Source organism: Protopterus annectens, chromosome 1.part0 (genome assembly GCF_019279795.1).
Source record: "Protopterus annectens isolate FY-2018-M chromosome 1.part0, PAN1.0, whole genome shotgun sequence".
Lineage (NCBI taxonomy): Eukaryota > Metazoa > Chordata > Ceratodontiformes > Protopteridae > Protopterus > Protopterus annectens.
Window position 1 is genome coordinate 1,331,966,726 of NC_056725.1, and position 24,640 is coordinate 1,331,991,365.

General features: G+C 39.0%; 1 protein-coding gene across 2 annotated transcripts in view; it reads right to left on the reverse strand.

Annotated features, from left to right (window-relative positions):
* The window catches only part of LOC122797960 (interleukin-3 receptor class 2 subunit beta-like), an 836,628-nt gene that overhangs the window by 139,980 nt on the left and 672,008 nt on the right, over positions 1–24,640 (reverse strand). For both annotated transcript variants that reach the window (XM_044066494.1, XM_044066503.1), the window contains one exon: positions 19,874–20,019. In XM_044066494.1, coding sequence (XP_043922429.1) covers positions 19,874–20,019 — 146 coding nt within the window. The remainder of the gene's footprint in view (positions 1–19,873; positions 20,020–24,640) is intronic.

Genomic DNA, 24,640 nt, shown 5'->3' on the forward strand with positions numbered 1-24,640 from the left:
TCCAAGAAGGATTATTAATATGCAAATTACTGACATGCAAATTAAATCACCACACAGAGCAGTACACTGTATACAATGTTTGATAAGCGTGACATATTAATTTAGTCTTTTTCAAAGTGGAAACTATCCCATTAAAACTTCTTGTGTTATTAGTAATTAAACTAGTTCTTTCTCTCTTGCACTTCAAATAGCCTAATCACTTTGCACTTACCATTTTTGTAGCTATTATTGTAGCACACCTAAGTGCCATCAACACTAGTAATTCTTCACGGAAATAGCTCCAATACTTAGTAGTTATGACCACCCCTCCTGGCATGATTAAAGGGCAGTTCCCTGTGCTTTCTCCTATAAACCTGGTACACTTGGGCATTCTGAGTCAGTGTAGCAACTGCATCATGTACACAGACAACCCTCTCCTCTTACCTCCCAACACTCAGACTTGTGAGAGATGCATTTATATCACCAAATTGGAAGCTTTGCACTTTCCACCCAAGACTGGACTAGCTGGTCAAGAGGAGAAGGTCAACACCTGCACCACATCACATGGAACACATAGCCCTCCAGAACAGCCACTATCACAGCTCTCACATAAAAACATAAACCACACACCCACCTTCATGGAGGATCTTAATAGAAATTTACCCAAACAGCAGAAACCTCCAACACAGAAATGCACTCGACCACCAAAACACAGCACAAACCACAAGACACATAGCTCACCTACACAGTGTGCCCCTCAACCTAAGCCCCTAAGGCAAAACAGCTTGCCCAATACACTAATAATAGGTGACTCAATAGTGTGGCACACTGATGTCCCACTCGCTAGGCTGAATAAGGAAAAGCTAACAGTCAGCAGTCTATCAGGTGCCTGAATCCGACACACAACACATGCACTCAGGTCACTCCACAAGTACAAGTATGACACTGTCCATGTGGATGTGAATGACCTGAGATGAACCTCCCTGGATTACATGAAAAGAGACATGGTGGAGCTCTCGGATTATGTGGCGCAGGCAGGTATGAAACTAGCCCTGAGCAGTATCCTACAGTCACCCAGAATGATACTGCAGTACAAACAAAAAATGATTGACTTCAACAATTGGCTAAGTTTCTGGTGTCATTCTAAGGGGATCAAGTATATGTCTGCTTGGAATGACATGATTGACAGACCTCAAAGTTTTGCCAGAGATGGCCTGCATCTGTCACCTCTGGGTTTCCAAATACTGGTTAAGGCTCTTGCCACCCCTATAGTGCCTTTTTTAGGCTATGTTCCAAAAACCAAATTACCACCATAACAGCTAAAAATAAATGCAATAAGGGTCATGCTGCTCAACACTAGAAGTCTAAATCTCAAGATGCACTCACTCGAAGCACTCCTCAAAATGGAGAACACTGACATTTGGGCTGTAACGGAGACCTGGTTCAAAGCATCAGAAAGCACCACTGCGCTACCAGGCTGTAACTCATTCCACACCTTTCGGCCCCAAAGCATGGACTGAAGCTCCAGAGGTGCTGGTGTCTCCATATTCATAAAGGATATGCACAGCTCCAGACTAGTAGCCCAGCATAAGGCATCTGAGATACTTCACGTACAACTAACATTGGGGTAAGATGGCAATCCAGGTCATAGCCTGCTATAGGTCCCCAACCATGTCCCTAGACTCTCACTCCATGTTCCTAAGCACGCTGGAATATATCAGGGTCCAACCCAACACTCTCTTACTAGGAGACTTCCACTACCCCTCCATCAACTGGGAAAACTAGTCAAGCACCAATGCACTGGCCCAGTGCTTCCTGGAATTCATCAATTCCAATGTCCTGGACCAGCTCATTCTGACCCCCACTAGAGGAAGCAACATCCATGACCTGGTTATTACTAGCATAGGCAACTGTTGCTCTACACCAATAGTTAATCCCTCCCTGGTCAGATTCAACCATAAACTAATCACCATGGAAATCCACATCTCACCCACACCCCCGAAAAGGTACCCACCTTGAAAAACTTCTCCAAAGCTGACTTTGGACTCCTAAAAACAGAGGTGGCTAACTTCACGGAATGGATACCAATTGAAAATAGCTGCCTGACTGCCAAATCATACACCGATGCATTGTACGAACTGTACGAGCCATACCCAACAGAACCAAGACGCTCTCCTCTAAAAAAAGGAAACCAATCTGGTGGTCCCCTACCGTTAATAAACTTTACAACAGAAGGAAGAAACTGTTGCAGAAAAAGGTGAAGTCCCAAGACTGGAAAAACTCCCTTATTAGCCTCAACAAAAAATTTAGATCCCTCATCAAATCCCCTAAAGCCAGCTATGAAGGCAGAATTGCGACAGACACTAAAAACAATCACAAAGCCTTCTATAGCTATATCAAGAACCTCCACGGCAATACCCAGATTTGCTCTGAGTTATTGCATAATGGTACCTCCTATAATGAGCCAAGAGATATTGCCAGCATACTGGCTGACAGATTCAATGCCAACTTTACCACTCTCTCGACCCTAAAGGACCACTCACAATACTGGAAGAATGCCAGGCACCCAGCATTACTGCAGCGCAGGTTAAAGCTGCATTGTCCAAGGCCAAGAATACAGCTTCCATGGAACCCGATAATATCCCTGGCTGTGTTCTACATGAACTACAAAGTGAATTGGCACCACATCTGTGTGCCCTGTTCAGTCACAGCATCACCTCGGGTTTTGTCTCTACTGAATGGTGCACAAATAAAGACACATTGAATCACTGCATTTAGGTGGACAGAGTGTGACTCTTAAAATATGTGATAAAAAATTATGAAAAAATTATGGAAAATGTATATATAAATGTAAATGTTTATATACACATTGTTATGAGTTACACTAAACATGGATGCTGGAGAGAGGGATATCCTGAGTTTAACCAAAAGTCTTCCTATCCGTTTTTTAAAACCAGACAAGGGAGGTGGACTAGTAGTTATGAACTTAAGTGACTACAATTCAAGAATGCGTCTGGTCTTGAAAAGTGGTATTTATGCTGAATCCAGTGTCAATGAGATGAATGGGGCCTATAAAAAGGTCCATTGTTTCTTAAATGATTTATTCATCGAAGGTATGATAGACATGGACATATTCAATTATTTGTCTACACCTAGCCCTAAAATACCAACATTATTTAGGTTGCTGAAATTGCACAAAGACCAACAATATGATTTACAAACAACAAATTGGTGTGGCTATGGGTTCACCATGTGGGGGGAGCTATGCTAACTTGGTGCTGGCTAGCTGGGAACATAAAAACATTCTTTCGGACAATGAGTGGTCTGACAGAATAAAGATGTACACAAGATTTTTGGATGACATTTTTATAGTGTTTAAGGGTACTGTATCCGAAGCCCAGAGTTTTGTGCAACATCTTAACAGCAGCACCAGTTTTTTCAAGTTCACCCACACATATCATGAGAATTCCATCACGTATTTAGACATTGAGTTAAAAAAAAACGTAGAAGAACAGCGCTATGTAGCCAGGATCTACCATAAACCCACATATTCTAACACCATGCTTCACTACACAAGTTGCCATCCTATACATCAGAAAAGATCTGTACTTAACGAACAACTTGTCCATGCAACAAGGATGGTAACTGATGAAGGGACTTTCCTTGATGAATGTGAGACACTTAAAGTTATGTTTCTAAAGAGAGATTACCCAGACACACTCGTCCTTGATTTAGTAAATGAAGTCGTAAACAAAAGGAGAGAAGTGTTTTATAAACCACTTCTTAGACCTACTATTAGGTCAGTCACCTCAGAAGAGGATGTGAATTTGGAAGTAACCACTAATACAAATCATGATTGTACACAAACAGTAGGGTTAGCCACTAGAAAGATTTCAAGTAGTTTTGTCACCTCATTTTGTTTGGAAGTCAAAGCAATTGAGGTTATATTTAAAAGAAACTGGAGCATCTTCATGATGGAACCAGACGTGTTCAAGAAGTTGGGTAATTCACCATCTTTTATTTACAGGAAGAACAGGAATTTGAAACAGATCTTAGAAATGGAACCCCAGACCTGTAGTAGATCTGGTGGTACATTTCAATGTGAAAACTGTAACTATTGCAGATATATAGCAACAGGGACAGAATTCACAGCAGGTTCCTTTAAGGTAAAAACTAAGGGTAGATTTAACTGTAACTCTAAATCAGTTGTCTACCTGGCTAGTTGTGTAGCCTGTCCAGCATATTATGTTGGTAAGACGGACAGAAAACTAAGACAGAGGATTTATGAGCACACATACCATATTAGAAAAAAGTCACCTAACACATTGGCAAGGCATTGTGCTGAACACCCAGCACACCACTTTCACTTTAGAGTGATTTGTCAGGTTACTGTTAATCTAAAAGGGGGTCCTTATCATCTAATTTTGGAAAGACAGGAGTTGATTTGGCAACTGCGTCTTAACTCTTATAACCCCCCAGGTTTGAATGAAGTCACTTCCATTGCCTGTATTCTGAAATTAAAGAGCCTAATGCGCTAGACAGGTTTTTTGTCTAAGTCTTTTAAACAGCTCTATTTGTAGTTGAGTAAAAGAATGCAGGTTTTCGTTTCATGTTTTAAATCTTTTAAAAATATGTCTCATCTTACATCTAAGCTTGCTTCACCCTTGCTGGTGATTTGTGAAAGCATTACAGTTGAGTCGATCAACACTGGTTAAAGTTGAAATTGCGGTCTCTTATTTTATTCTATTTTATTTTGAGTGCAGCGTTCTTTTAGTCCACTTGGAGCACTCTTGTAACTCATAACAATGTGTATATAAACATTTACAGTTATATATATACATTTTCCATAGTTTTTTCATCATTTTTATCACATATTTTAAGAGTTACACTCTGTGCACCTAAATGCAGTGATTTAATGTGTCTTTATTTGTGCACAAAAGCAGCTATACATTTTTGTTCTTTACAGGTTTTCACAGTTGCTGTTTTTGTATTTGACTTGTTGCTGATGTCATGTGTCCACCCTTAATTACTTATGCAATACCATTGGTTAATGTTTTTTGAAACCACCTTGTGGTTTGTATTAAAGTGAGCACTTGTGCTACTGTTGTAGGTCTGAAGAAGTCTTCTAAATTAAGACGAAAATCGCTTAACCATTTATTTTTGTATTATACTGTTTAGTTGCAAAGTAATAAACCTGTTTTTACTTTTTTTCACTTTGGAGACTTTGTGTCCTTGAGCCTTCATTTGTTTCCTGAGTTGCAGTTTGGATTTGTTTGTTTGGATTACACAGGAGGGTGCAATGACAGGTGTATTGCCATGAATAAAGAAAGTGACAACTGCGCTACCACAAGCTTTGGTCTTTTCAAAGTTTTTACTTCTGCTGTATCAGAGGATATAGAAAACAGGATCAGCAGATACTGTTGATTACACAAACTTAAGTGCAGCAATAAAGGATTGGAGAAAAGTCTAAAATATTTGGGACAACTGACTAAGAAGGCTGAAAGGTAGCAGGTGAGGTACTGTGCAATCAAATATAAAATGTTGTACCTGCACCACAGCAGCTCTGGTGTCAAGTGTTATTTATTTTTTATTTGTGTTTGTTTATAAGGAAAGTCCCAATGGAATATTCATCCATTTCAGTAAAGACTCACGGAGAAACGTTCTGACTCTATCAAGCATATAATCAAGTATCGCTGTTTACAACTATTTTAGTAAAAGAAGTACAAAATCTGAAACATACGTATGGAAAATAAGAAAACACATCCAATATTAAGCAGAACTGATTGCAAGACAGTATCACATACATATAATGAACTGTATGGTTTGTAGGCACACAAATAATGCAAACATTGTTATAAATACACTTGAATATAAGTAGATACAGTTGTTCACATGTAATAGCAGAACTTTAGAACTATTTTTAGCTAAAAACACTTTATTAAAAAGGCAATATATCAACCCAAAATAACAAGTCACTTACTTTGTCCACAGTACTCTGATACAATAAAAGTAAAGCATAAAGTCTTACATTTTCTAAACATAAATATTGAAATAGATATAATAAAACTTTTAAGTGAGCAACAAAACTAGACAAAATTAATACAGGAATATTTTAATGTTTTAATATTTTAGTATTTAACAGTCACAATATGGATGTATTTTTATCTTAATCAAATAAGGCATCAAGTTGCAACAAGATACTGCAAAAAAGCATCCTTTTCTTCAAAAAGCTTGTCCATTATACTGAGACACTTGTTTTTTTTCTTCTTCATTACTTCTTATAATATACTAACGTTTTCATCTCCAGTGTAATTAGTGAAAACAATCATCTGGCTAACTCTGCCTCCCCAATCTCTTCAGATAGGCCTGAAAAGTAAAATTATTGATTTAAAGTTAAAGAATCTCCAAAAGTAATTCTCACAAATCCCAGGATCTGATCTATAAATACTTTCAACATTTCACATTGTTAAAACGCATGTTTCCAATCCCATATTATTCCTTTAGTGCATCTCCAACAAGAAATAGTAATTCTTGAGTAATGTTTCCTTAATCTCTCAGGGCTATAGAACTATTTGTAAAAACACTACCATGCAATGATTCTAAACTTTTTCAGTTTCATGGGGGACCTTAAATAGCTCAGAGTTTTCTTCTGTTTTATCCCTGGGCAAGTGACATTCCCAAAGTTTCTTCCCAGTTCCATCTCAGCCTGTCCCATGCAACTTTATGAATAATATGTAAAACCCTATGGGCAATATAAATTAACCCTTCCTCCTCTGTCTGGTCCTGTTTAACAGCTACTTATAACCAAACATTAATTCTGGAGGGAATTATGTTCAGCACACTTAGAATTTCTAACATGTTGTTGCAACCTTAAAAATAAAAATTGAAGATTCACTGGAATATTATAGATCTTGATACGAATAATGAATAGAATTTTGCTTTCTTCTCTATCGTCAGAAAAAAATCTGATTTATTATATCTACATATGTAGCTTCTATGGGGATCAAAACAAAAAAAACTCAAAATCTGGGTTTATCATTTTAGTTATATCTTGAATATTTCTCTGTAACATATATAATGATGCCCAATGCTGAGAGTAAGAACACCTTAATTCCAAAAAACAGATAAAAGCAAATAAAAACAGGTAAGCACTTTCACGATTGCTCACTTCTTCAGACCTTAACAAACAGTATGAAAAAACAGGTCTTTTTTTCATACTGTTTGTTAAGGTCTGAAGAAGCGAGCAATCGTGAAAGTGCTTACCTGTTTTTATTTGTTTTTATCTTTTTTTGGAATTAAAGTGTTCTTACTCTCAGCATTGGGCATATTTTTGTTTGCTGGACTTTGTTTTTGAATATCCTAGATTCCACTACATTCTTTTGCTGCAGTAACATATATATAATGGGAGTAAATGATTTTCTACCCATTGTTCATTGAAAAAGACATATCACCATTCCCTATTTAAAAATTAATTTGACAATGTGTACAGCATCTCTTTTTATATCAGTTTATGGTCTTGCATTTGGAGTCTTAAAAACTCAAACTGCAGATTAATATCTAAGAAAATCATGTATATCCAGGCCTCCGTCTTCCTTATGTACAACAAGTTTCACTCAAGCAACTCTCAGCCTTCCCAAATAGTGGAGTGAATCAATTGATTCATATTGTTTAGGGTTCTTCTAGGATGGGAAGCCTCAACCTTCCCAAATAAAGGAGCAACTCAATTGATTCATTTTGTTTGGGGTTCTTCTAAGATGGGAACCTGGCAAGCCTGAGCCAAATATAATAAATGAGGCAATATAATGAGTCAGATTGCCTTTTCATTTTGATTCAAGTCTAGTATTTAATTTCACTATCTCCTTAGATACTTTTTACATATTTTAAGCATTTGCTTTATATTTATATCATCTGTTAGCTGTATGTTTTTTTTGTAACTATTGCCCTAAATATTTCAGTTTATCTGTCCTATGAAGAAAGAGGAATTGAGCTGTAAGGATTTCAGAGGAGGCATAGTTTACAACAGCTTCTTCAGATTTAATAATATTTATCTTGTATCCTGAAATTGTACTGTCTTCTTCTTCCTTTGGCTGCTCCTGTAAGGGGTTGCCACAGAGGATCATTGGTCTGCAGAATGAGTGACAGTAGAGTTTTATGTGACGACTTGCCAGCCAGGCACCCAATCTTCCTCAGAAGGCACACACAGGCACATACTCACACCTAGGACCAATTAAGAGTGTCCAAGCCACGTGCAGCATGTCTTTGGAATGTGGGAGGAAACCAGAGCATCCAGTGGAAACCCATGCAAACATAGGGAGGACATGCAGACTCCACACAGAAGGCACCCCAGCCAATAATCAAACCATAGAACCTCTTGCTGTAAAGCAACAATGCTAATTGCTGCACCACTCTGCCACCCATCCTGAAATTGTACTGTATGCATTCAAAATGGACATTAGATAGTTTATGTCACTTTCTGGGTTAGTTAAAGAAACTAAGATGTTATCTGCGTATAAGGACAGTTTCAAGGTCATGTGATCCCACTGCCAAACGTATATTACAGAGGACTTGATTCTTGGATCTGAAAAGAATCAAACTGTACTTCTCAATAACTCTAGCAGGGAAACATAAGCAGTAAATTAGTAACATTAAAACACTTCCTTAAAAAATAAGTCTCAGAACAATAATTTCAGCAGGTTGAAGTCCCATGTGCTGCATGATCAAATAACTTCAGTCATCTGTCTACTTGCCACATAATATCCTGCACAGAAGAGCACTGTAAGCCTAACCATTGACAAATGTCCAGCTGCAAAGTGTAAGTAAATATCTGGTTTGTACCTCTCATAATTAATTACACATGAAAAAATCTAACTTTCATGCCTTTCATGCAGAAAGCTCAAAACCATAACAGCTGCTTTTTCTCTGAGTGCCTGTTGTTTTTTTTAAACAATTTAAACATGGGCCATTGTCTAGAAGATGATTGTGGGAGCTCTTGTTATTGTTCAGTGTGATCTCCCGGGGTGGTTTCTACATAAGCCTTATTATGGCCATCCTCCCTTTGGGCCTCTTGTACCACTTGTGCTGCTTCTTGTGAGCCAATAAAGACTAAGCACCATATAAAAACAATATTTTAGGAGTTGCAGGGTACAATAGATGATATTATATATGTTTTTTTTTGTTTGTTTTTTTTTTACAAAAGCTTATCATTGGGAAAAAATAAAGCAGTCATTTATCTTCTAGTTGGCTGAGAGTAATCTTGTTCCACAAGCCCACAACTGTAACATATTTAATTATATTGCCCGATTTCCAAAACTGAGATAATAGATTCCCTTTTAACGTGAATGAATCAAAATATCTAATTACTGTCCTTGGTCGTCTCTTGGCCATTACTATGGGTCTCCATGGTGTTTTGTGTACTCAATCGATCTTTATTTGGTCAAGAGGAATCTCAGTGCATACAGACAACTGACAGCATCTGTATGTTATGCAGTCCTTGCCTTCTAATCCCTCGGGTATTCCGATGACATGGAGATTACTCCTCCTTGATCTGTCTTCAATTTCTATCAATTTCTGTTTAGTATAATTCAACCTGGTCACAGGAGCTTTAGCTTGCAATTTTAAGAGCATATTTTCGTTGATTAGGGACTGCAGAATATCAGTGTGCTCCGAGATCTATCGCTCAATTTCAGTGAATCTAGTATCATTTTTAGATATATAACAATGTAATACCTCACTAACTGTCTTAATCTCCTGTAGCATTACTTACAATGATATCTATTCAATCTCCATTGAAGCAATCATGACCATGTAATTTGCCATTTTAAAAATGGTGGAGTCAGTCAGATTAAACAGACTCTCTTGAGGTGTGCCTTTAAGTTTATTAGATTTTTTCTTCACCCATTTCAACATGATGTATATTTTTATTGCATAAAAAGTTAAACCGTAGAGCTGTACTACAAAGTAGAGCCATAAGTGAATGGATTAATTAGCGAGGGAGCATGGAGCGTTAATGATTAGTGTTTATTCATGAGTCACCATATCAGAAATCTTCAGAAATCAACTTTGCAGCAAAAGTAAATAGTGTGAATTATATAGCATTGAGCTTACTGTCTGTAATGTGTACCTTTCAAGAATATGTGGGTCTTTCTATAATGACTGAAGCTGAATTGGTGATTGCATTTGGCTTTGTGCATAGAAGGTACTTTGTGCTTTAATTTATTAGCTAGCCAAAACGTATTGGTCTAGCTGATTATTAGGTCAAATAATTACATTCAGTATGCCCCTAAACATGGCACTTGGCATAGTATGTGTGTGTTAAGGTAGTGCTGACGTTAGTGGATTTCTTAGTTGCTAGTAAACAAGTAGCTGAAGTATATACAGTTTATGTGAGTATAATATTACCATATAATGAGCACCATAAGCCACAATATATGCAAGTATAATATTACCATATAATGGATATAGTGAGCACCATAAGTCATAGTATATACAAGTATAATACCATATAATGCATATGGTGCTCACTATATGCATTATATTACCATATAATGAATATAGTGAGCACCATAAAATCACAGTATATACAAGTATAATATTACCATACAGTGCATATAGTGAGCAACATAAGCCACAGTTTATACGAGTATACTATTACCATATAGTGCATATAGTGAGCACCATAAGTCACAGTTTATACGAGTATAATATTACCATATAGCGCATATAGTGAGCACCATAAGTCACAGTTTATGTGAGTATAATATTACCATATAGTACATATAGTGAGCACCATAAGTCACAGTTTATACGAGTATAATATTACCATATAGTGCATACAGTGAACACCATAAGTCACAGTTTATTTGAGTATAATAAGATATTGTCGTGTTCGATTCTCAGCTAAAGCATCTTCTGTGTGGAGACATGCGTGAATGGGCGTACCTTCATTGAAGGTTGTGCATCAGGGCTGGCAACTTGGCATGTAAAAATCTACTGCCAATCATTAGCGGACTGGAGTTCCGCTTGTGGCGACCCCTAACTGGGAAAAGCCGAAAGACGCAACAACAACAACAACAACAACAACACTGCATATAATGAGCACCATAAGTCACAGTTTATATGAGTATAATATTACCATATAGTGCGTATAGTAAGCACCATGAGTCACAGTATATACAAGTATAATATTACCATACAGTGCATATAGTGAGCACCATAATTCAGAGGTCATTACCTAATAGTATAAGGAGGATGGGAGATGGTGGGTAAAGAATAAGGGAAATGGAAACATTGGAAACAGAATTTGGTTTTGACATAGTACAAGAAGCCACCTTTTATTAAACAAGAAGGAATATCAGCTTGGAGGGAGGAACTGATGGTAACGCAGCAGGAAAAGGATCTAGGGTTGTTAATCACACCTGAGTCAGGTACAAGGAAGAGAGTTTGGGGTCATAATATCATCCAACAGAATATAGTAGCTGTATTCTCAGGATCAAAGAAGCAGGGCTTCTGCCCTACTGGGGCCAGGCAAAGCCACATCTTGAGTGCTGTGTACAGTTCTGGAGGCCAAACGACTACAGGAACATCACATTTTTGGAAGAGTCCAGATGAAAGTCATCAGAAGGGTGTGTCAGATGGAGAGGAAAGGTGTATATGACTAGAGGCTAGGGAAGTTATAGCTCTTCTCCCTGGAGATCATATGAGACAGAGAGACATGATATGGGTCCATAACAACATGTCAAGGACATATGAAGAGCCTTTCCTGAATAGGAACGGCCAACAGAACAAGGCACAGGTACCAGCTAACAGGGCTATGTACTCCATGATTCCACAGAAGTACTTCTTCAGAGAGAGGGTTATGGATGCAAGAAAGGCACCACTACAGTGGATGATACAGAGAGGAACTCTATGAAAGCATTCAAGGGGATATGCAACAGGTGGAGAAGGAGTGAGGAAAAGATAAGGTAAGAAGTTGAATGCATTAAAAAAGCAGATTATATAGGCTTTCTGTGTCCTCCTGCATCAAGCAAATGTATAGTTCATTAATTCATTCTGTGATTACCTATTTAATCTAATCCAGAACTACAAGAGATTAGGAACCTCTCCCACCATTACATGGGTGCAAGACAGAGAAATCTTTCATAGATGGGGAACCAGCCCATTGCAGGATACACAGGCACATAAATACACACACACACACACACACACACACACACACACACACACACACACACACACACACACACACACACACACACACACACACACACACACACACACACACACACACACACGCGCACACACACACAGATACAGTGAACACACAGTCACTTACACATTGTGCACACGCCTGCATTCAGTTTGAAGGATCACAAATTCATCTACAACATGTGGGAGAGAAAACTGGATCGCTTGGTAAAAACCTACACAAAGGGAGAGGGAGAACCCTGCAAAGAAGGCAGCTCAGCTGAGAACCAGAAAAGTTAAATAAGCAATGTGAGGCAACGATAATAACTGGTGCTTCACAGCAGTGACCCACAAATGCATTGTAAGTTAAACTAATAGAAAATTTAAATAGTGGGTTCTCTAACAGCATTAAATAAAAGGATAACATTCCATGTACCATGAAAAGAACCAGATGTACTCATTCTGTCTAATGGATACGATTGTCATGCTCTGTGAAGGAGGAAGACTGAATCCACTCAGTCATGTCAAACAAAGGTTCTGGATCTTTATATCTCATCAAGATAGAACACAATACCCCTCATCATAGGTTCATAGGTTCATAGGTAGGTACTGGGCTATTGGCCCTGGGGCCTATACAAGCCCAGCCAAAAAGGTACCCTGGCTTTTGCCACCCAAGAAAATTATTTTCCTGTGCCACTGTCGAGCAGAGCCACAGAAGTGATCCCCGGGGTGAGTTTCCTATCTCCCATCCAATCATCAAGATTTTTCTTGAAGAGTGCTAATGAGGAGCTTTGTTTGATATAGATAGGTAGTTTATTCCAGAGTATGGGAAGTCTCTGGGACAGGAATCTATCCCTCTGGCATGTTCTGCTTATTGTGGTAACAAAGTTTAGGTCCCTAGAGCGTGTAGCTCGGAGGGATTGGGATTTCTTTAAGTGGAGCATGTCCAACAGCTCTGGGTTTGACATAGCTTTTGTATGTTAGGCAGAGATCACCTCTGAGTAGGTGATATGCAACAGAGTAAAGCTGGAGTTTTTTGAGACGGTCTGCGTAGGGCATCTGTTTGAGGCCGGTAATCCTCTTTGTGAGGTATTTCTGTGGCCTTTCCAGTTGTTGTAGATGTCTTGTGAGGTACATACCAAAAGGAGCATTGTACTCTATAATGGGTCTAATGAGTGATGAGTAGAGGGGAACAATGACCTCTTTTTTTTCTGGATGAGAACCCTTTTGTGATGAGGTGTGCCACGTAGAAGGATTTCCTGACTACTGTGGTGATGTGATTATCAAAGGAAAGACTACTGTCCACCTGTGTCCCAAGGTCTCTTATCACACTTTCGGTGTTAAGTATACTACTGCCTATGTTGTAGTTCATGGGTACAGAGTTTTTACCAAAGGGGATGACAATGCACTTTTTAGCACTGAGCTTGAGGCTATGGCTTTGACACCAGGCATCTGTCTCAGTGAGTCCCTTTTGTAGGATATCCACATCATTAGGAGTTCAATTATGGCTCCTAGTTGCAGTCATCTGCGAACTTCATTAGCCAAAGACCTTCTGTGTTAGCCTGTACTTCATAGAAGTAGATACCAAACAGGACAGGACCCAGGACTGAACCCTGTGGTACTCCACTTGTCACTGGTCTGAAGTCGGATTTGGAGTCTGCTACTTTCACAGTGTGGGTTCTGTCAGTGAGCCAGTTGGCAACCCATGTTGAGACATGGGGATTTATACCTAGTTTAGTGAGCTTATCTATAATTCCAGAGTGGGGGATGGTGTTGAAAGCCTTGGCAAGATCTAGATAGGCTGTGTGAACCACCTTACCCTTGTCTATGGCTTTGGTGACTGCTTCAAAGAAGTCTATCAGGTTTAGGAGACATGATCTGCCTTTTACAAACCCGAACTGGGTGGGATCCAGAGTTTGGAGATTACCAATGTCTTTGTTTATAAGTTCCATGATGATACGTTCCATGGCCTTGCAGACCAGGCTCGTCAGGCTAATGGGGCAGCAGTTCCCGGGGTCTGTGGTGCCCCCCCCCCTTGTGGAGTGGGATAACCATTGCTGTGCGCCATTCAGCAGGCACAAAGCCTGAGGTGAGGCTATGACTGAACATGATACTTAGGTGGGGTGCCAGTTCGTTCTTTTGTTCATGTAGAATGCAGCCTGGGATGTTGTCTGGTCCCATGGATGCTGTGTTCTTGGCTTTGGACAGTGTGGTTTTTACCTGTGCAGCCGTGATTACAGAAACTTTGCATTCTTCCATTACAGAGATGGGCTCTTTAGGGGGTGAGAGGGGGGTAAAGTTAGCACTGAACCTATCTGCCAGGTTGTTGGCAATATCAGTTGGGTCTGTATATTTAGTGCCATTGTGCTGTAACTCAGAGCAGATCTGAGTGTTGCCATTGCGATTCCTGGCATAGCTATAAAATGCTTTGTGGTTGTCTTTAGAATCAGTGGCGATTTATTTTTCGTAACTAGCTTTGGAGGATTTTATCAGGGATCGCAGCTTCTTACTGAGGCTGATCAGGGAGCTCCTCCACTCATGGGATTTTACTTTCTTTTGCAAGAGTTTCTTCCTTCTGTTGTACAGTTTGTTTATGGCAGGGGACCATCAGATTGGCTTCCTTTTTTTGGAGGATAGCATCTTGGTTCTGTTTGGGATAGCATGATCCATGCACTCATGTAAGTGCTTACAAAGTGCAATTGTGTAGGATTCAGTAGTTGTAACTGTATTGTCCATCTGCATGGGTGTCATGAAGTTCACCACTTCTGTCTTGAGAAGCATGAAGTTGGCTTTGGAGAATTTTTTTTACCATGGTTTCCTTAATGGGGGGTGGCGGCAGGATGTGGATATCTAGGGTAATTAGCTTATGGTTGGATCGGACCAATGAGGCATTAACTTCAGGTGTGGAACACTGGTCACTCATATTGGTAATGACTAGATCTAGGATATTATTGCTCCTGGTGGGGGTGTGGATAAGTTGATCCAGGGCATTGGAGTTTATGAATTCCAGAAAGCGCTGAGTGAAGGAGTCGGTACATGAGTAGTTTTCCCAGTTAATGGTGGGGTAGTTGAAATCGCCCATTATTAGGGTGTTTGGTTGAACCCTAATATTTTCCAGTACATCAAGAAAAGAGGAGTGAGAATCCTGAGTCATGGTGGGTAATCTGTAGCAAGCTACAATATGGATTGCAGTTTTGCCCAGAGTTAGTTGCACTTGGATAACCTCAGCTGCATTATGCTGAGCAACTAGCCTGGAGGTGTGGATATCCTTAATGAATATGGACACACCCCCGCCTTTGGTGTTCCGGTCCAGGTTACATGGCCGAAAAGTGTGGTATGGGTTATAGCCTGGTAGTGCAGGGGTGCTCTCTGGAGCCTTGAACCAGGTCTCAGTCACTGCACAGATATTGATGTTCTCCATTTTAAGGAGTGCCTCGAGTGAGTGCATTTTGAGATTTAGACTTCTAGCATTGAGTAGCATCACCCTCAGTTTTTGCTTGCCTGTTCCTGTTATGGTGGTGAATTTGTCATTTGAACCTTGCCTAAAAAAGGCACTATAGGAGTGGCAAGAACCTTAGCCAGTATCCAGAATCCCAGGGGTGACAGGTGCGGGCCATCTCTGGCAAAGCATCGTGGTCTGTCGACCATGTCATCCCAGGCAGACAGATACTGGATCCCTTTAGAATGGCACCAGAAGCTTAGCCAATTGTTGAAGTCAGTCATTTTGTCCTTGTACTGCGGCATCATTCTGGGTGATGGCAGAATGCTACTCAGGGCTAGGGTCACACCTGCCTGAGCTACAAGATAGGAGAGCTCTTCCATGTCTCTTTTTATGTAGTCCAGGGAGGTACATCTCAGGTCGTTCACACCAACATGGACAATGACAGAGTCATATTTGTACTTGTTGTGGAGTGACCTGAGTGCGTGGGTTATGTGGCGGATCCTGGCACCAGACAGGCAGCTGACAGTAACCTTCTCCTTGTTTAGCCTGGTGAGTGGGACATCAGTGTGCCTGACTATAGAGTCGCCTGTGACTAGTATGTTGGGTACATTGTTTTGCCTTATTAGCTGTGGTTGAGTGGCACACTGAGTCTGCGGGCTATGTGTCATTTGGGTTGTGTTGGGGGGTGGAGGTTGCTTGCATTTCTGCTTTGGAGGTCTCTGTTGCTTGAGCAGATTATTATTGAGAGCCTCCGTGAATGTTTTTTTGTTTCTATGTGTGGATTTTGGTGGTGTAGATTTAGTTAGACTATGTGATGAGTGTGGTGTGGTGCAAGTGTTTATCTTCTCCTCTTGACTGTCAAGTTCAGTCTTGATTGGAGAGAGCTTTACCTCCAGTTTGGCTAGATAAGTGCATCTCTCACAGGTTGTAGTGTTGGGTGGTAGGAGGAGAGGGTTGTCTGTGTACATGAGGCAATTTCTACATTGCCCCAAGAAGCCCAGATTCATCAGATAGACAGGAGAGAACACTGGGAGCTGACCCTTGGACATGCCTGAATAAAAAAACAATTTTCCTCTAGATAAGTGAGGAAAGTGAGTACAAGAGCTGTTTTTCTCTAAGCAAGTGAGGAAAGTAAGTACCAAAACTGTTTTCCTCTAGGTAATGAGGAAGGTTGAGTGCTGTAGTAATTAGTAGGTTATTTAGTGCTTACAAGTTCTGAACAAGTGCTGATCACGAATAAGCAAATTCAAGTGCTAAAAGTAAGAATCTGTATCTGGACTAAACTAGTTACAGGAAAGGGGGGAAACAAGTGCAAATGTGGGCTTTTAAATCAGAAAGTTGAGAGAGATGGAAAAACTGCCCAAATGGCCAATAACTACAATTTCTGGGCCAGAACCACTCCTTATGTGGTAGATAGGTTATCTAGTGCTTACCACTCCCACTGATAAGCTAGAAGGCTTCCCTCCAACACAGAAAGCTTGGGGGGGGCTCAGAAGCTTACATACAGTCCTGGATACAGCAAATCTGAATCTGGACTACACTAGTTACAGGAAAGGTATTTTTTTTTATATATGTATACAGAAAAGTAGCTAAAACAGCAGTCAAAAACAATTCAAATGCAGTGCAAGCTAGCGTACTTGAGTATGTAGCAATGACAGACCAAACAGTTTAAAAAAATGCAATTAAATTAAAAATTACTAAAAGCAATGCAGAAGGAGTCTATTCGGTAGAATGAGGTAAAGAAATGGGACTGGGGGGAGTGTCCCAGATCAAATCTATAGTGGGGGCGGGCAACTGCAAAAACCTCCAAATTTAAACAGTATAGGAGTAGGGAGGGTGGATATGGGAAAACCAACACCTTCAGCAGGGATCTGAAAAACTATACAGTGAAGCAAAAATAACAGTGCACAACTCTGAAGTCAGCCAGCAATGATATAAAATTAGTCAAACAACAATTACCAGTACACAACTCTGAAGTGCCAGAAAAATATACTCAGCTCTCTATATCTCCAGATAGTTTGAAGAGCACTCTTTCAGGACATAGGAAGGCACCAGCAATGATATGCAGACTTTTTTAGTAAGAGGGTCTAACTTTATGCAAGTAATCCTTGAGATGGTCAGATAACACACAGGATGTAAAACCAGTTATACCAACTTAAGACACAGAGAAATAGGGTGGGGGGGAACACCTTCAGAAGAGATATGAAAAACTATACAGTGAAGCAAAAATAACAGTGCACAACTCTGAAGTCAGCCAGCAATGATATAAAATTAGTCAAACAACAATTACCAGTACACAACTCTGAAGTTCCAGAAATCACAAGTTAAAAAAGGGACACAATTCCTATTTACTGATAACTCCTAATCTTTTGATTATTATGTGACAACAGTGGTCAGGTCATCCTTCTACTTAGCACAACTAATAACTAAGGGAATATCACCCAAATCCAAGAAGGTCATTATTCCCTTATATTCAGTATTGATTAGGTCAGTTATTGAGTACACAGCCCTATTTAGTATGTACCTCACTAGACATGTCAAACAAGTGGAAAGGCCACCAAGATTGCTAACCAAGGAGATCACAGACCAAAAGACCCTGACCTACCAGCAGAGGCCAGAATTACTATCCCTTTATTCAGTACCTTACTGACTTTTGAGCAGAGACATATGCCTAGCCTATTGTATCACTGCAGACCCAATTGTCCTTGATTTCCTGTACTTCCAAAAGTCTAATACTTTCACTATCACCAAAAACAAGGATGTAAATCTTCACCAGCAGATAAACAAAACAAGATGGAGAGGAAGGTTTATTACACTGCACCTTCCTCACCTCTGGAATGGACTTCCCCTGCAGGTTAAACAGCATTTTGCAAATGGAACCTGAATAATTGGATGGATCCCCACACAAACTTACACCATAAATGACTGACCTATCCCTTACAGAGAAATGGATTATGGGTTGAAGATGGATATTGGTAAAGTTGATATGATCCTAAGACTAAATTAACTTGAAATATCTATGGCTCTAAGAATAAAAGGAGCAGATCCCTTATATTACTAGAATAAATTATCATATCTTTTTACTACAGCAAGCGATGGTCCATCTTATCGTACCTCAGCAATGGGAAAAGATCTCTTTACTCCCTGAGGTATAAATAACCAGTCTTCCTTACTCCGCTTTGGTAAAGAAAAATCTCCTCCAATTTCATTAAGACAAGGCTTCAGATCCCCTTGTATTGCCATGCTTATCCAAGATCCTCATATTCTTCATAGATAAAATACAAGAGCGGAAACTCAAAAGATTTGAAGAACAATTTAGCATTAAACTGAATCAAATAACTTGTCTTGTGCTTAAGAGTGATCAACATGGAGCACCCATGAGTAATTAATTAGATGGGTCTGTACACTGTGTCAAGTTTCACCTACCCTTCTCACAATGAGCTACAACCTTTGCTAAATAAATATAACAATGATGTCAGACTTGGGGAGCACACATAGACAGACAGAACGCTGCTGTATATCACTGTTTGCAATATTATAAATAACGTACGGCAAACAAAGTCATCTGCAGCTCTGTAGCTGCAGAAAGCATCTACATCACCATGGCTCTGCTGCAAATTTTGCACAGTATGCACACAAATATTGCTATACATTAGAAAAGGGTGCTATGCTGTGAATTTTGGAGGGCAGTGCTCAGCCATACTCATAACTCAGCATTTTTGTTTTAAGGGTGAGGACCTGTTGTGACTTGGGCATTGGGCTGGTGGGTAATGCTAAGCACAAGCAGCTTATGCTGATTCATAGCTACTCAGAATTTGCTCCAGACCTTTTTATGAACTGGTGCCAGACATCTGTACTTACAATCACTTGCAGACAAGTGTAAGTTTTTTTTAACCCAAAGCCATATCTGTTCAGTCCAACCAACAAAAGGGTTATCTTTGCATCAGCTTGTCAAAGTGGCCATGTTTTCTCATACCAACAGGTGAAATAATTATCTCCCATTACCATACAAAATTAGCAGCAAAACTATTTTCAACCTACTTAGCAGATTAAAGCTCACAGAGTTTTATGGATTCTACTTATGTTTTAATGCATATCTACAATGTAGAGTAGATTTCATTTAGAATACATGCTGTCTGCTCTGACTTTGAACTATACCTCACCCACATGTTTGGCATTCATCAACACATATAATGAAAATAGGCAATGTGCTGTGTATACGACATTAATGTGCCAGGCTATACATCCACAGTTCTTGATAATTCTTACCTCCCAGGACTCATCAAGTTTCTTGTATAACAGTTCGTATTGACGTTCAATGTTGTAGGGAAAGAATGGAAGTTTCCAGGATATCTTGCAAATGCTATCTTTAGGAAGTACCTCTGCTGTTACATTTTCTGGTGGATTAATTTTTACTGGCAGAGAGAAAAAGTGAGACGAAAAAGCTCCATTAGAATTTACTGATTTTTTTTTAAATAATGCCAAATGTGTGTTACAGAAAGCAAGTACATGACCTGCAGTATATGAAGAACTTTCATTTGCCTTTACTTTTTCATACTTGATTAAGCAGCTATTTCAAATTATAGTGGATACAGAAAGTATGAACATTTCAGTTCTGCTGCTTCTCACATGAAGATTATTTAGCAGCACAAGTTACAGATACAAATCTCAATATTACTGAGCCAAGTGATGTGCTACTGCAGCTCTTATTGTCAACTATCCCACTCTCTTATCTATGTGTTATACTCTAGCAACAGTCCAGCAGTCACAGAACAGTACTCAGAATATTTTTACCTACTCAAAACAAATAAAACAAAGATTGGTTCATAGCTGCCGGGTTCAAGCTTGACCTCAGGTCTCTGTCTGTGAGTATAATACATGTTCTCTCCATTCTCCAAATTACTAGAATTTATAAATACTTTGACCCTCCCCACACAAAACAATGTTATCAATCTGCAACAACTTCCTTCTGCCAAACCTAGCTAATCTATAACAATCTCTTAAATCTTCCTATTACTATAACTGACAATACTTGTACTTCACTCTTCATCATCTAAATATGCTCTCCTTTAAAACACAGCATACACTAAACCATACTTCTTGACCTCTTAGTGTTAAGAAATCTAAACAAGGCCTAAAATAATGAGGGAACAAAACAGATTTTAAATATTGTTCTTATAAACTTAAAAGATTGGTAGAATAACAGAATTTGTCTTAGCATGCATTTTCTGAATGATATGAAGTCTGAAATGAAAATATTTATCATTATTTAGTGACTTCAACCCTCAGTGATTTGCCAAAAAAACACAAATTTTATGATGGACGGACCACAAATATAAGGCAAAAATCTGGACATTCTGCAAAAATCTGAACAGTTGAGAGGTATGCCCTAAACTCCCCAGTCTCCATGATACGGTGTTTCACTCTAACTTCTCTCATACTTATATTATTAACCTGCTCTATGGCTTACCAAACACACCTCGCAGACTACCTCACCTACTACCAAAAGTCACATGATTACAATGGAACTCCTTCATCCATCCTGTTCAGTGTATGTCCCCACTTGTATAAAATTACTACACTACATACCTCCAAAAAAGGTTCAAAGGTACTATCACTACAAAAAAATACACTCATATAAGTACTACTAAATCTACTGCTAGTAGGTGGCATTCAACCCAACCCTGGCCCATTTCTGGTGCCAAGTTATGCCACTCAACTCTTCCTGAAAACCTAAACTCCTTTCCTGACAAAATAAAAAATAGCAACAGAAAACTCTAATCTATTCCATATGAACCTCAGAAGCATTGTAAGCAAAATAATGTAACTACAACAAGGGTAAAATGTCACTTCCCTGACATATTAGCAATAAAAGACTCTTGACTAAAACCTAATAGCAGTAACAAAAACATACCCCCATCTTTAACATCCTTAGAGCAGATTAAACAAAAAAGCAGGAGGCGTATCAATAATGTACCACAGAAGCATAAACCTGTCACCTTTGCCATCTTTCATACCTTCCTTCCATAATGCCAAATTACTTCTAAGTAACCTAAAACTAAATGCACATAAAACAATATGTATGGCAGCTCTTTATATACCATCTGGAGAAAATATCAGCACATTGGAGGACATCCTCTCTTGTCTATCCAACAATGCACACACAGAGACAATTATACTAGGTGATATTAACATTGACTGGTCATGTCTCACCTCTGAAGCAATTATTTCTAGTATAAATCTTCCAATCAGAATCAACGTGAAAAATAGAAGATTATCATGCTGGATTACTTATTAACAAGTCACCCTCAATATATGCTCCCACAGCACCTTAGCAAGTGCACTTTATGACCACCTGCTCATATATGCCACAAGAGAATGACATACTTCCCCCAGGGAGCACATGCATATAAATCCTCTTGCAACATGAATAACTTTGATCCAGAACTGTTTAACACCTCACTGCAATCCCATAATTGGAACATTGCAAAATTATTGCCATTAGATAATGCTGTTGTCTATTATAATAAGACATTTATAGAACTATCAAATGGCATGGCCCTCTTTAAGCTTAAAAGAATGCAAACAACTCTGCTCCTTGGCTCACTCCTGCCTCCAGAAAATTAATGAGAAATGGAGATAAAGCCTGAAAGACATGGCTCAATAATAAAACAGAAAATAGATTCAACAATATAAATACATATGAAATAAAGCCACATGTTAGATTGAACTTGACAAAGTAACTTTATTACTTCAATTTGCACAACAGATGCTACAAAAACTTTAGATAACTCTTGGCCACCATATCTAAAATACTACACCCTGGCTCAAATGCACAAGCAAACACCAACCCCTATTACACACCTGAAGAAACAGCCAACACTTTCAATGATTACTTTATTTCTAACATTGCTAAACTAATTCACAACCAAAGTCAAAACAACTCAATCTCCTCAAATAACCTGACCACATCCCAGTCCCTCTCACTTCCCAAGTCCACTAATACTCACTCTTTCTCCTTTCCACCAGTATCTATCACAACAATCAAGAAATACATCAAACAAATTAAACAAAGTACACTAGCTCCAGATAGGATTTCTGGTTTTCTAAATCAATTTCCTTTCCAGTATCCATTCTCATTAATAGGTCTGTTCAGGAATCATATGTCCCAGCCATATGGAAAAAATCTCACATCATCCCACTTTACAAAGGAGGTAGATCCCAAAATATATCCAACTTTAAACCTATTACCATTTTCTCCTCACTTTCAAAATTCCTTGAAACATGTATTCATAACCAATTAGAGACTTATTCACAAATGAATAACCTCCCCCCCCCATACAGCATGGTTTCAGACCAGGGAATAGCACCAATACAGCTTTCCTAAACTTCACCATAACTATTACTGTAGCTAGAGACAAAGGCTATCTGGTATCTGCTGTGTTTCTGGATCTATCCAAAACTTTCAGTACTGGTTCCCATAACTTACTTCTAAAACAACTCTCTTCACTTGTCCTATCAAACACCTTCACCAACTGGCTGTCCAGCTACCTTTCCAACAGTCTCCAGTCTTTTACTTCCCACCCATCAAAATACATGCTCCCCAAGGTCTCATACTGGGAACACTGCTTTTCATTGTATCTACCAACAACATACACTCTAACAAATGTCAAGCATTCCTCATAAAATATGCTGGAACTCCACATTAATCTGTTGAAAACTGGCTCAACACCTCCCAGCTTCTATTCAATCTCACAGAAACAAAGCTGCTATTATTCCTCCTAAAAACCCTTACATAAACTCAAACAACATTTGTCAATTACAGCCTCTGATTACTATAGAAGACACCCCCCCATACAAAGCTACTAAATATGGAAATTGATGATAACCTGAAATTTGACTTTCATGTACAACAGATCATCAAAAAAACTCACCAAAAAGTAATGACACTCTCTAAAAAAAAAAAACTACTTAACTGACTCATCCAGGAAACTCCTGGCCTACTCCCCACTTTACTATATGGCTCCCCAGTACTGCTTAACCTTCAAGCTTCTATTCAAAATAAACTAAACCAGTACTACAATAAAATACGAAAATGTGCCACTACCTCATGAAACAGAACCCATCACTGCTCAGCCTTAAAACAGCATGATGGGACTGAAATACCCAAACAACTCACTTACACCCAACTATTCCTTGTCCACAAATTAATACACAAACCAGAACAAAGCAAAGCTCTACCAGACTTATTACAATTACATACGTACATCCTTTCTTGGTCACATTGATCTGACGACAAAATGCTCTTCACTACAAACAAACCACATCAGTCAGCAGGAAACTCTCTGTGTTTCAACTATGTAGCCCACTCCTGGAATCTAATCCCATTATACCATAAACATACTAGCAAGCTTTCCAATTTCAAAACCAATCTAAAAAATATCTGACACCTGGATCTGCACAACCCTGAAAACAGATGCTTGATGACCTACTTACTATAACTATGTCTTCCTGACTCTCAGTTCATGAATACCTCCATGTCTTACCAGCTGTTATCAGTTTATGATATCATATTACCAATGTATGCTCTTTTACCTCTTTACTATTTATTTTCTTCTCTAATCTCCTCCATAACATTCTCAGCACTTTTAAAATAAACTCCTCCTCCATGTCCATAATTTTTCTATTGGTCATCACTCCTCCTTATCTCTGTTACTCTATCTGTTTTGGCAGCAGAATATTCTATTATTTCTCACCTCCAGATATTATTAGAAATATAGTCAATATTTTGAAAACTATGTGTTAGTTTACTTGACACAGGCTATCCACTTCTGCAAAGTGTCTTGCTGATTGTGGTTCATATTGTATTCTTGATCATAGTTTATCCTAGTAGTACTTTGAAAATGTACCTCAGTCTGTTTGTGTTTCATCTGTTGTGGGGATTTTCTATCCTTGTATATTATTTGCTTATCAGCTATTGTAAAATGTGTTTATGAGTGTTTTGTGGAGCGTTTCTCCCCATCTCATTGTAAAATA